A 14872-nucleotide genomic window follows, 5' to 3' on the forward strand; every position below is an offset into this window, starting at 1 on the left:
CAGCCGCCTCACTGCTGTACACGCTGGGGACGCAACGCACGCAAGTGGACGCAACGTTTTGTTTTTGAGATCGATCGCAGTTAAAAATTTCGATCGCAGTTTGAAATTTCGAAAAATTCCCTAATTTTTTTTAGCGCTGCCAGACATTTTCGACCAAAAAGGGCATTTTATTTTATTTTTCCCGAAAAAGGGCGAAATTCTTTTTTTCTCCGAAAAATAGCAAAATAATTTTTTTGCGCGCAAAAAAGCCGTTTTATGTGAAAAAATATTTTATTTTTTTTCACATAAAAATCCGATGTGCACTCATTACCCATGTCTCGCTCCCATAAATCATAACACTTCTCACACATGCAGCATACACCTTTCCCTTCAGGTTCAACGACACTCCCCTCCTCATCAGCACGCCACTCAGTTCCCGAAACTTCTTCCATGCACATCTCACTCGAACAACCGTTGCCGAGTCTGATCCACCTTCTCCATTCAGCATGTCTCCTAGGTAACAAAATGTTTTCACACCTTCCAGCTTCACGCCGTCTCCAAGATCCAACTCAACATTTCCTCCATCTGCAGCTCCCTCTGTGCACACCTTACACTTGAATGTAGCTGCCACACTGGTTAATGACCCTCTCAAACCACTACATTTTTGATGAACCCACTTAGCGCACATTGTACATTGAATGGAGTTCACTCCGACACCCTTCCTGCACACAGCACACGGCCACTTCCCAGTTCTTTCCACCTCACCACATGCTTTACCACTTGCCATCACGTTCGTTTTTCCAATATTCACCTTCAGACCTTTTGTCTCTATACATTCCTTCCACTTGTTCATCTTCTCCTTCAGTGCATCCATACTTTCTGCAATCAACACCAGATCATCTGCATACAACAACTCCCACGGTAAACCCTCCTTTACGTTCTGAGCCAGCACCTCCATCACAGCTACAAATAGTAGTGGACTTAGTACCGACCCTTGATGCACTCCCACCTTCACCTCAAACTCACCACTGTTCCCGTCCTTCCTCCTTACAGCTGTGCACGCTCTTTTGTACATTGCCATCACTACTCTGATCAACCATTCCTCCACTCCTAACTTCCTCAATGCCCATGTCACTATTTCACGTGGAACCCTATCGAATGCTTTCTCCAGATCAACAAACCCAAGAAACAACTTCTTCCTCTTCTCCATATACTTCTCCTGCAACTGCCTCACAATAAAAAGCGCGTCTTTCGTTCCTCCTCCTGGCATAAATCCAAACTGCATTTCGTCAATCTTCACTTTCTTCCTTATCCTCCTCTCCAACACCCTTTCCAATACCTTCATTCCATGCTCCAATAACATTATCGCTCGATACGAGCCACAGTCCAGAGGGTCACCTTTCCCCTTGTATAGAGGGACGAGGGTACTCAGTTCCCAATCCACTGGAATGCGGCCTTCTTTCACCGCCAGATTGCAGATCTCTGTCATTCACTTCACACCCCAATTTCCCGCTGCCTTCAACATATCTCCCCCATCTCCCGTCGGCCCTCCCGCCAAATCCAAGCGTTCTCCGAACATTTTCCTACATGCCTCCTGTGCCTTTGCTACCTCTTTCTTTGCAGCCTTCTTGGCTGCCTTATAACTTTCATGCTCTGCCTTTATTGCCCCCATACCCTTCGCCTTCTGCCACTCCTTGAACTTCTTCCTCTTCTCGTCAATCTTCTTTCCAACTTCATCATCCCACCACCCTGTTTCCGAGTGCCTCGGTGGTCCTTTTGTCCATCCACATACCTCACCAACGGCTCCGAACAGACTATCTTCATTGACATCCAACCACTTTCAAGCTCAACTACATCATCCTCTACCATGTTCAGCCTCTCTTTTAATGCCTCCCTCACTGTCACCTCTTTCAACCTCCAGACCTTCATTCTCGTTTGGTACTTCACCCGCCGAGCTCTCCTCGCACCTTTCTCCCTTATGTCGCAGACAACCAAGTGGTGCTGGGAAACAGCCTCCTCCCCTGGGATCACCTTTGTGTCCCGGAGGTGCCCCCTATCTCGCCTATGCACCAGCAGGTAGTCAACGGTTGTCGTCGACCCACCTGACGTGTATGTAACAAGCTTATTATCCTCTTTCTGGAACTGAGTATTACAAATCAACAAATCAGCAAACTCCAAAATCCTTCCACCTTCTCCATTTCTCACACCATATCCGTAACCCCCATGAACTCCCTCAAAACCGTCCATACTCCTTCCCACATGTCCATTTAGGTCTCCTCCTACCACAACAACTTCCTCATCTTTCACGTTTTCCATCAGCTTCTCTATAGCACACCAGAACTTGTCCTTCTCTTCATCGCTCCGACCAACCTGCGGAGCATATCCCGAGATGATGTTCACCAAGCGCTTTCCAATCATCATTTTCACCATCATCAACCTATCACTCACTCTAGTCACACTCACCACACTGTCTACAAACTCCTCAAAAAACAGGACACCAACACCATTCACACCTTCTGGGCGCCCTTGCCACACAAACTTGTATTTTTGTCCCTGCCTACCCTTCACCATTCTCACACCACTTCCCTTCCATCTCGTCTCCTGCACACAACATATGTCCACTCTTCTTCTGACCAAGACTTCCACCACTTCTCCTGATCTCCCTGTCATTGTCCCTACATTGCATGTCCCAAACCTCAGAAACCGATCTCCACGTCGGGCATCAGACGTTTCGTCGTCATAAATGGAGTGATTTCCACCCTTGCTTCGATCGGGATTCCCACCTTGAGTTTTGACGAGAGGGAGTGGGGTCCCCCACGGGGTACTTCGAGCTGTACCCTGCCCATATGTAGTTGTAATTGTCATCGTTCTCTTTTTGAGGCAATGTTTTTATGGCCGGATGCCCTTCCTGTCGCCAACCCTTTTAATCACCTCTTACGACACGCAGGGATACGGTGTACCTATGCTAAACCGGGGTACACACCGGGTATTCATTCCAGAGTAATTGTTAGAAATGTGATTTTCGTCATATGATGACATTTGACTTGGTTCATTGGTGGCCACATATCACACTCTGGTTAACCCACACTACTATCCTATCCAGTTTGGTTACAATCGGTACAGGCATAGCTGAGATATGACAATACATTACCCATGATGGTGTGGAAAGACTGATACACGCAGAGACAGACAGAACTGGTCATTCTAATACTTCGCTAACCCCCTCCGGAACCGAGGTATGAATCTATTCTTCGCCTGAAGATCTGTCACCATATTATTAGCCCTCCAATAGAAAGGGCCCCCACTTGAGGTTTGCAGGGGGCCATCCACATACCCAGTGGAGGCTCTGTGTCTGACGTCGATGTATTCAGTCATTACTTATGCAATCTCAACCAAGTAAACTTGCCAAGGAGACTATGGGTCATATGGCAGAGTTTGTAGCGACTTCATTTCCCCCCTCAGCAGGAGTTCAGAAAGTGGTATGATGCAAATTATCTTCACAAACGTGTACTGTGTAGCGCCGCTTCCGGTGGTGGTGGGAAAGGGTATTACAAGTGATGCTTCAGAACCCTCAATAATAATTGTATCATGAGTAAGAAGACTCACTCCCTCCATATTATTTTCACACTCGCTTTAGCCTACATTGCTTTAGACTTGACTGCAAAAACTACGGAGGAATTTCCATGTTTTATTGCATTTTGCACCTTGAGAAGTGTATATATTGCAGTCGTCGCTATATTTACACTTCTCAAACTCACTTTGCGTTGCCCTGATGAAGCCCCAACAAGGGCGAAACCAGGTCGGTAACTGTGAGTTTTGCACACACTTGTGACAGTATCTGAATTTAACATCCATAATGATGCACTGCTAGATGGCTCCTCCGGAGCTTGGCAGGCAATGCGGACATGTGTAGCGATGACGTCATAACGTTCGCTCATTAGGTTGTAGCGCAAAAAATTACCGATACTAATTAGTAACTCCCATCCGCATCCAGGTCGACTCCATATAGTGAGTGGATACCAGAGATGGTGTTACCGTGTGGCAAGCGGTGTTTATCGCTCCCAGTAAGGTGCAGCAGAAGCTGTATGGGACACCTAACTGGCGGTTCTCCACTGATGGTTTGAAGTCGCATAATGACTGATATATATATATTCCCACAAAGTGTTTGTTAATTTCTTTTCAATTTTTCACAATTTCAATGTACAAAACATACACCTAGGTATGTAGAAAACACATCTCTCCATTTTATTTTATCCTGAATAAAAGAGCAATCTACAGTGGAAATTTCAGGTTTCTATCCCTTACCAATTTTAATTAATGACCGCACAAACATCTTCAAACATCTTCACCTTTTCAAGATACGGGCATTACCGAAAATTGTACTCCAACACATTAGTTCAGATTTTGTCCCAGATGGAACTGTTCCCAGGCCTTAAGTTTTGTATACCGTCTTGTTTCTGATGTCGGAAGGTTCTATCTATCTTTTGTATCTTTACAATTGTATACTCAATTGTATCTTTACTGCTTAATGGTGTATTTTCCCATATGAGAATATGAAAAATGCAATAATGATCAGATATAGTAATGATATGTTTTTACCCCGTGCACATGAAGCGAAGAGCAGGGTTAAGCAATTGGTTAACTTTGTCTGTCTGTGCCTCTGTGTCCACAAATGTCAGTTTATAATTGAAGAACAACTGAATTTCAATTGAATGTTATATTTTGAACACAAATTGGAACATGAGTTGGAAAACAAACCAGTTGTTCCTTTAAAGTATTTTACTTTAAAAAAAACAAGTACTTTTTAAAGAAAAACAAGTACCTTTTAAAGAAAAACAAGTACTTTTTAAAGAAAAACAAGTACTTTTTGAAGAAAAACAAGTACTTTTTAAAGAAAAACAAGTACTTTTTAATGAAAAACAAGTACTTTTTAATGAAAAACAAGTACTTTTTAAAGAAAAACAAGTACCTTTTAAAGAAAAACAAGTACTTTTTAAAGAAAAACAAGTACTTTTTAATGAAAAACAAGTACTTTTTAAAGAAAAACAAGTACTTTTTCATGAAAAACAAGTACTTTTTAAAGAAAAACAAGTACTTTGACTGAATTTGCCTCAATCGTGCCTGCGTAGAGAGGAGCGAGATATTATTTTAGTCTGTCCACCTGTCTGGCAATAAAACAAAACTGAAAAGTGAACGCACTCTTCGACGTCGCAACATCACCAATATGCCTCCACCCACATTATAACATCATTATACATACTTGTACCAAGCATGATGTAAATCCCTTGTTTTTTTATTTGTTTTTTTAAAGATTTGTAACTATACTAAGACAAATGCCATTTCGAATTCAGAATGATAGTCTTATAGTTATTTGTATGAAATAATTTGAGTTATTTCTTTCTTTTGAAAACAAAGTTACTTCATAGATCGGCAGTCGGACCTTGGATTTATGTTTGACATCAATGCCAGTACCGGTGAGATTCGAACACGGGATAAACTGGATCGTGAGCAAGAGGCTTCCTTCAACCTTCTGCTAAAAGCGTCAGAGATCAGTGAGTCGTTGCAAAGGAAACAGAAAAATGCACAGCAGTGACCATATACCAGCCATTTCCTTATGTAATGGGTACATGTTGTATGGTTTTCAAGAGTTTACAAATTGTTTGTGTGCGTGCATCTTTTCTCACCAGAGGACACGTCTCAGATTGGACAAGCAACCGCCGTTGTTCGTGTTATAGATGTCAATGACAATGCTCCCGAAATAGTTCCACCCACAGACCTATCCATCTGTGAGAATGCTTACATTGGGGAGGTAATGGCAGTGGCACTATTTAAAATACATACATGTACAATCTGAATTTTATGAATTTGTATTCACGCGTAACCATGCATGAGTATATGGATTGTCATTAAAAAAATATTTCGACTGCGACTCGTTACAAAACTATCAAGTCTAAAAGTCATCATCACACTATAACGGAGCTATGGTGTATGTATGTATGTATGTATGTATGTATGTATGTATGTATGTATGTATGTATGTATGTAACTATCAAGTCTAAAAGTCATCATCACACTATAACGGAGCTATGGTGTATGTATGTATGTATGTATGTATGTATGTATGTATGTATGTATGTATGTATGTGTCGTATGTATGTATGTATGTAGCCGAAACTCCAGGGATGACATTTTTCAAAAATTAAAAGGAGTCCATAACTTTTTGGGGGAAACTGAAACTACAATTCAATTGTATGTATGTATGTATGTAGCCGAAACTCCAGGGATGACATTTTTCAAAAATTAAAAGGAGTCCATAACTTTTTGGGGGAAACTGAAACTACAATTCAATTGTATCGATATATGCGCACAAAACTTTTTTTCATTTGAAACGAAATTCATCATCAACTATCACATAATATGGTTATATGAGCTGAAGTAGAATATTTATGGTATTTACTGGGACCCGTCAGAGATTGGCACTTGAGCTAGTTATAACAATTGAGGTTTGAATTGATCCATCATGGTGACATTTGGACTTCAACATATACAGTCACGTGAAAAGGTAAGTATAAGTACACCCCATGTAAAGTTTTGACTTTTTCAACATATTTCACCATACAGCTATTTGATCTTCATTTCAACAATATTGATAGATAAAGGTGATAAAATATAACAAATATCATGAAACATTTACATTTTGTAGTCCATTGTATAATTTAAATAAACATAAATGCAAATTTCGCATGTGGAAAAAGTAAGTACACCCCGACATTTATCACTACTTCAAATACCTAAAATTAGAATCAGGTGCACAAGCTCAGGTGCAAATGATTAGAACATCGTTAGAGAGGATCTTGGAGGAACCTGTCTTATTTAAACCTCAGACATTTCGTTTGGTTTCCTCTTTGTTGTTGAAGTGTGCGGCGTCACCATGCCTAGATCAAAAGAGCTCTCTGAGGCCTTCAGAAAGAAGGTTATAGATGCCTACGAGTCTGGGAAGGGATTTAAAAAGATCTCCAAACAATTTGAAATCAATCATTTGACTGTTCGGAAGATCATCTACAAGTGGAGAGGATTCCAAACAACTGCCAACTTGTTCAGGCCAGGCCGCCCCAGCAAGTTCAGCCCGAGAGCAGACCGCAAGATGCTGAAAGAAGTCTCTAAGAACCCCAGAATGTCATCACAGGACCTACAGGTAGCTCTTGCCACGGTTGATGTCAAAGTGCACGAGTCTACCATTAGAAATAGGCTGCACAAATTTGATCTACATGGGAGGTGTGCCAGGAGGAAACCATTGCTGTCCAGAAAGAACATCAGGGCAAGACTAAAGTTTGCCAATGAACACCTAGGCAAAGACCAGCACTTCTGGAACAATGTGCTCTGGACAGATGAGTCAAAGGTAGAGCTATTTGGCCACAGTACCAGAAGACATGTTTGGCAAAAACCAAAGACAGCATTTGACCACAAGAACCTGATACCAACTCTAAAGCATGGTGGTGGAAATATTATGGTTTGGGGCAGCTTTGCTGCATCAGGGCCTGGGCAGCTCACCATCATAGAATCCACTATGAATTCTTCATTGTTCCAGAGGGTGCTTGAGGATAATGTGAGGCCATCTGTCGGAACGTTGAAGCTCAACCGAAGGTGGACCTTGCAACATGACAGTGACCCTAAACATACCAGTAAATCCACCAAGGAATGGCTGAAAAGAAAGAAATGGAGGGTTCTGGAATGGCCAAGTCAAAGCCCGGATCTAAATCCCATCAAGATGTTATGGGGGGATTTGAAACGAGCTGTGCATGCAAGAAACCCCTCAAACATCGCACAGCTGAAAGAATTCTGCATGGAGGAGTGGGCAAACATTTCTCCCAGTCGCTGTCAGAGACTGGTGGACAGTTATAAGAAACGCCTACTTGAGGTTGTTTCTGCCAAAGGGGGCAATACCACCTATTAGAGCCAAGGGTGTACTTACTTTTTCACATGCGAAATTTGCATTTATGTTTATTTAAATTATACAATGGACTACAAAATGTAAATGTGTCATGATATTTGTTATATTATATCACCTTTATCTATCAATATTGTTGAAATGATTTATCTAATAGCTGTATGTTGAAATATGTTGAAAAAGTCAAAACTTTACATGGGGTGTACTTACTTTTTCACATGACTGTAGATAATAGACAAAAATATCAGATGAGTCATATTATGTATGTAGTAAGGTTAGAGTTGTGGCCGTGAGGTGGGTAGTGTCGGCATCGGAGTGAAATATAAGTTGAAAGAAAATAATGAGTGGTGTTAGAGGAGAGAGAGACATGTATGAAATGTATGCAGAAAAGGGGGAGGGAGGTATGTGAAGGAGTTTCCTCTATTTTGTGTATGTAATATGTAGATGACCAACTCTTCTCAGTGCTGTTAAATTAACTACTCTCTCTCTCTGCTGGCAGGAAGGCCTAGAGGTACCCACACTCCCTTCTAATCCGTCTAGCCTGAGTACGATCCCGACCCAGCCATAAACTGTCATCCCGAAGTTTCAGAAGCGGTGTAATTCATCAACGTGTGTGCTGTCCCTAGGATGGACATTAAACTGGGCATCCCTTTTCCGGCATTTGTTGGTGGATGTCAAGAGATTTCACCGTCTCCTTTGCGAGCTATCACAGAGAGAGGAGGATGGCCATATTCCAAATTCCTGCCATAACCTACCGGAGGGCACTACATCACTGGCACAGCTGCACTCTCAGCAATGATGCAACCAGCAGACACAGGCTGCATACAAAATTAATGATCCTCCTCTCTCTCCGTGGTCACACCCCATTTCCCCCACACCAGTATTATAGCATCACTCGATAGCACACCGGACCCTCCTTATCCTACATCAAAACCCAGAAAACACTACTACATACTTTGAGATTAGTACAGTCTCTTTTGCTTTTAAGATCAACAAAAAGTTTTGAATCATTCTTCTTGGCACATCAACCCAAATATCAAAATAACTTGTTCCATCAACTCTCATTTCTTAATTTTTTTTACCCTAAAGATTTATTGGTTTGGTTTTCCCATAAAATCCTTAAATGTACATTTGACCATTTAAATACAACTTTGTTTATCTTCATGGTAATAATAATGTCATAACAAATTCTTTTTTTTGATGCATGGGGAATTGTGCAAGTGGTTTGACCCCTGACCACTACCAGAGAGAGCTGGTATTGACAGCTTTATTTTCACTCCCGGAGATATCATGGACGTTACTATTATTAAAAGGAACCCTGCCTCATAAGGGAGGGGGGTTGACTCCAGGTTAGCAGGTATTACTGGTTTATCTACTTTTTAACCTTTTCTGGTTTTCTGGTTTATCAATTTTTTCTGGTGAAACTGCCAAAATCAAGACTCTCTGCTCACCTTCACTCTTTCATTCCTCTTCTCCTGCCTCTGGAACAAACTTCCTCACTCTCTTAAATCCCACTCCTCCCTCCAGGTCTTTAAAACAGCTGTTCACCACCACTCCCTCCCACAGATCTCCCGATGTCCCTGCTCTCAAATATTGTACTTGTGGGCTTCCCCCTCTCTCCCCATCTTGTCGCCCGCTCCCTTTATTTCGTCTTGTGTCCGTTTTTTTTTTGTCATTAATGTTAGCTCTTTCACGAGCCTCGATCTTGTATACAAAAAAAAGAAAAAAAAACTAAGGTGGCGATTCCAAAAAAAAGAAGAAAAATAAAGTAAGGTGGCGATGCATCTTTGATTTTATTTTTTTATAATCTCCAGGTTTTATTATAACCAATCTTGATTCTTACTCGTGAATTAGTTTATTTATGAAACTTGGATCCAGGAAATGAAAAGTTGGTATGTTTAAAATTCATGAGGATTTTTTATCCTAAGCTGCATATTAAAGATGAAGATGAATTGGGAAAGAAAGCCGCTGTTAACAAATTATTCTGGATTTGTTATGGAAAAAATGTTTCATTCTGTTTTGAAAAATATTTGCTGTGGGTTATTTTTTTCAACATTCTGAACTAGAGCAATGCCATTTGTTAGCTTTTCAAGGGACGTATGGTGGCAGGAGGGGGGAAGAGCTCATGTGAGGTCAAAAAAGGTGGGAGGCTAATTTATGTTACAAACAAAAAATGGGATGACTGTTAAACCCTACAAACACCAATAGTGGATATGTTCCTGCTTCTGATACTGCGTTACACTTCCTTTGCTGCAGGTATTGCATGTACTCAGTGCGGTTGACCGTGATGAGCCATCAAATGGACCGATATTTCATTTTTCATTAACCAAAGGAACCAACAGCAACCCCAACTTCACTCTGCAGGACAACCTGAGTATGTCACACCAGGAATTATTGCAGAGATGCTCTACTGGGTTATAGCTCCGTGCTCTTGCCTAGAGTATTGAAATGTTGATTCCAGCTACCCCTCATCCCCCCCACACACACACTCCACCCACCCCTTTGTATGGCCATTTGATGTTCGATTCATCTCCAACGTTAAAGTCCTGAATTTTTCTTGCAGACAATACAGCGAGTATAATTTCAAAGCGTGAGCATTTCAACAGGAGAGATGTGAGCCACTACGTGCTGCCAGTCCAAGTAATGGACAGTGGGTTTCCACCACAAGCAAATGTATCTTTATTAACTTTGAGCATCTGCAAGTGTAATTCCAAAGGAATTCCAGTAGTTTGTGGAACGGGGGCCTCCCATGGACCTGCAGGCCTCAGCATGGAAGCTCTTGTAGCAATTCTTGCATGCTTCCTCATCCTCCTGGGTAAGTTGTCTTCCAGACCAATTCACCCATTTTACAAACCAATATGAAACGGTCATAATTAAGGCCTTCTTTCCTTCCATCATGCATTTACGACTTTTGTTTCCTCCCATTGTGTGATTATTGGGTTTTTTTCCCATTTATTGTGCGATTAATGATTTGTTTCCTTCAATCGCTTAATTATTTGTTGTTGTTTTCTTTCCAGTAATCATTGTCCTGTTCCTCACATTACGGCGACAACAGAAGGAGCCATTTATGCTGGATGAGGATGATGCACTTGATAACATCATCAGTTACGATGATGAAGGTGGTGGTGAAGAAGACACAGAAGCCTTTGATATCTCTGCTTTGCAGCGGCCTGAGAATGGAACGGCTGTCACTTCAAAGCCCAGGGAGGACCTGGAACCCACAATTTTGCCCAATGGCCCACAGAAATATCCCCCCAATGTGGTTCTCCAGCAAACAAATGATTCCTTGGACATCACTTCGTTCATCAACACTCGAGTCAGAGAAGCCGATGCAGACCCTGGCATTCCTCCATATGACTCGATCCAAGCGTATGACTATGAAGGTGTTGGTTCGGTGGCTGGCTCACTTAGTTCACTCACATCTGTTTCATGTGACAATGAGCAGAATTACAATTACCTGCAAGAATGGGGACCACGCTTCCACATGCTCGCACAACTTTACAGAAACTCAGAAGAGAAATTTGATTGATGTTACATACACAACATGGGCATATTTTGACTGCACATTTGGTGCAGGGTGTCAATAAAAGCAATGTTAAGATTGACTATACATGATGCGTTCCAATGATCACGTGATCTACAAAAGCCACGTTACCCATGATGCCGTGCACGACAAAAAGTTTAACTTTTTGTTTTGAGCCAGACAAGCAACTATGGCTCGGTGTGTGCTGAAGCAAAATACACACCTGGCTCACCCTTTGTTTTAAATGTATCAACGAAGCTCGCAAACCCCAAAGAAGAAGATGCTTCGTGCATATACCGTATCACATAAAATGTCACCATGGATCATCTACCTGCTACGTACACAGATAAAAAGGTGCGGAGGGATATGGTGTTTAAATATGGCAATAATAACGTTGGTTGAGACTTTATAAGATGGGTAGAAGACTTCGAAGATGTACACCTAATGTGCAAAAGAAGGAGAATATCAGAATACGAGGTAAGGGTCAAACATGCCACCATTTAGGTACATAATTTGTAGATTGCCCCTAACGCTGTACACAGTACTGTTCACTGTTTAAGAAGTTTCTTGGCTGGTGTACATTCACACATATACACCCAACCATGTCAAAAATCGTGCTACTCGACCTATACAAAGCAGGATTGTTTTGTAAAAAAAAATACTCAAACGTAGTTACAACGGCAAGGTGATGAAGTGTAAAAAGGCAATGAACTAACAGTGGGAAAGTGGGGCAAATGGTGGACCCGATAATCAAGGGAATATGCGAACAGGAAAAAGAGGATAGAGCCGAGGGAAGGAAACAATAACCTCCAAGTAAGAGGGTTGAGTGGAGTTCATTTAGAGTAGAAAGGATTGTGGGTAAAGATAGGAGATGATGTGAGCCCTGGTGAAGCCATGGTGGGTAGAGAGAGATTGAACAGCCCCAGTAAGATGGTTCCACAAACAGGAGAAAAAAAGGAACCAAAGAGTTTCGGTGTGTAGTCAGCCTGGATTTAGCAATTTTAACCAGGAAGGAATTACTGGAATAATGTGTAACCAGGAAGAATGTGTACGCCGATGATTTTAAGAGCTTGGATGCCAGGAGAGACTGATACGATGCTGGGGTGCCAGCCCATAGGGGTGAGCAGTACTCCATTGAACGATGGATAAAGGCCTTGTCGGCTGTGAGTATTTCTGATGTTTTAAAGAATAACTTCGAATAACAGACGATGCCCAGTCCATAGATGCCACCTTTGTAATCTGGCCAGCCAAGGAGAGATGGTAGTTGATGGTGAGGCCAAGAACTTCAAGAGAGTGAACCTCTTCCAGTGGCTGACATTGCAAATAATTAGGTATGTTTATTTGATGATCCTTCTTGAGTGACAGGGTGAGATTTTGATTTTCCAGGACTTGAAAGACATGTTCCGGTATATCAGATCAGCAGTGATGATGCAGCTGCAGTTTGCCTTGCATTTGGATGCCTCATGTGGAGTCATTTGCAAAAAAGAAGAGAGGGTCTTCTAGAGCATCAGAGAGGTAATCTATGTAGAAGAGCAACCTGATTAGGCCAAATACACTGCCTTGAACCGCTCCAGCCTTCAATAGGATAGGGGAGAAGAGGGTTCCTTTCAAAATGATGCCTTGACTGTGATTGGAGGAGGTCAGGAAGACAGGTATGAACGTGGCCTTTTATCCCACAGTTGGCAAGCAGATCAGGATACCATGCTATGTCAATGCCCAAGATGTATCCAAGGAGACCATCCTGACATTTTGTTTGAGATTTGGTGCCTCCCACCATGGCTGAGAGAGGAGGAGTGACCGGGACAAAATCTGAACCAGTGGGCAGAGATCAGACTAATTGAAAAGAAGAAACACTTTCTGTCCGCATCAATGATTGATTCCATGACTTTGCTGATGCAGTATTTGAAAGTAAGCATGCTGGTTCTGCAGTTGAGAGTTTATTTTTTTTACCCTTTTTGTGGATGGGAGAGATGTTTGCCGACTTCCAGCAGGTGAGAGGTGACAAACTGAGGACTGGCAAGAAAGCGCAGACAGAGAAGGATTTGAGAACATGAGCACGAATGACATCTGCTCCCGTTGCCAAAACGGGGTTGACGTTGCACAGAACTTTCTCTACCTTTTCGTGAGGACAGTCCAGTAGACATTGCGTGTGAGGGGGCCGGGGTGGGATGCTTTGCGCACGAGATTTTGGAAGGAAACACAGAGTTGAGATCTTGATGGTGTAGCGTGATGCCGTTTGAGGCAAGGGAGGAGTTAGTGTGGAGTGTTCACCATAGACCGATCTGTCAAGGCACCACCGCGACTTTGAGGAAGAAGACTGGTTGGAGAGTTCAGCCCTGGAGAGTTCGGCCCGCACATTTTCTAGATGATATCTATGGCTTACAAATGATGGTTCATCTTGAGAAAGCAATCTTTTGAAACAATAGGAGAAATCTCCAGGACATTGATTGAGGTATACGAACCACTGTGGGAAGCAGCAAGAAGCTGATTTTTGGGTCATTAACCTTTCTCGTCACAGCAAAAGAGCAACACTATCCTCTGAGCAGCAAGACTAGTTGTTCATTCTGTTTGACGGCAACAACCTTATCATGGGATTCTGTGTACCAGGGCTGAGGATGGATAGGATAGCCACAGAAGGGATGCAATAAAAAAGATATTATAGATTCATTCAATCGAGACAGACATCTTCAATAGAACACTAACTTGTAATGCCATACGATGATGTATTCGTATTGTGGTATTCTGCCCAGAGGTAGGTTCAGTACTGCCGGAGCAGTGTCTGCAAGGGTTAAGCTGGGTGGTTTGCCATTGCCTTCCCAGCAGTTGTCAGGATAAGAATTTGGAAGTTGTTCAGGGTTCTGGTGAAAGATCACCGAGTCTTCGCGCAGGGCTCCATGGGATTCTTAACATCGACCAATTCATATCGGCAGGTGGGTCGCCCAGTTTAACGTCCATCCCAGGAATGGCACACACATCGATGAATCACCAGGATGGCAGTTTATAGCTGGGGTCGGATTCTAATCCAGGCGAGACAGCTTAAAGGTGAGAGGGAGTACCTCTCGGCCATCCCGCCAGCCCCAATACGATGTACCAAAGTGTATTTATCAGTTATATACACTAACCAGGAATAATTGGTTTTAGTTATTCTTGAAGTGGTCCGTCCAAATGAAATCCAACAATTTTAAGTCAATACACTTTATATTTGTATCCACGGAAATATTATTTTTTATCCTTCAAGATGAAAGAAGAGGAGACGAGCAGAAGCATTGAGATACCGTCAAAATCATGATGCAGTACTTTGTTCTAGAGGCAAAACATGGTTTTGTTTGGTTTTTAAGTTCATGTTACTTGATCACCTGTGTTGAGATTATCTTCTGTTTCATGTATGAGTGTCTCTTGTGAATTTCAATTTGTTTCGGTTG

General features: G+C 42.1%; 1 protein-coding gene across 2 annotated transcripts in view; it reads left to right on the top strand.

Annotated features, from left to right (window-relative positions):
- Nucleotides 1-11537, top strand: part of LOC137437536 (cadherin-18) — a 116736-nt gene extending 105199 nt beyond the window's left edge. For both annotated transcript variants that reach the window (XM_068131935.2, XM_068131936.2), the window contains 5 exons: nt 5395-5531; nt 5667-5788; nt 10184-10301; nt 10491-10742; nt 10945-11537. In XM_068131935.2, the coding sequence (XP_067988036.1) occupies nt 5395-5531; nt 5667-5788; nt 10184-10301; nt 10491-10742; nt 10945-11456 (1141 nt within the window). In that variant the 3' untranslated portion in view covers nt 11457-11537. The remainder of the gene's footprint in view (nt 1-5394; nt 5532-5666; nt 5789-10183; nt 10302-10490; nt 10743-10944) is intronic.
- Nucleotides 11538-14872: the final 3335 nt, after the last annotated feature.

The sequence above is a fragment of the Myxine glutinosa genome, chromosome 12 (assembly GCF_964187855.1).
Source record: "Myxine glutinosa chromosome 12, kmMyxGlut1.1, whole genome shotgun sequence".
NCBI classification, from domain to species: Eukaryota; Metazoa; Chordata; class Myxini; order Myxiniformes; family Myxinidae; genus Myxine; species Myxine glutinosa.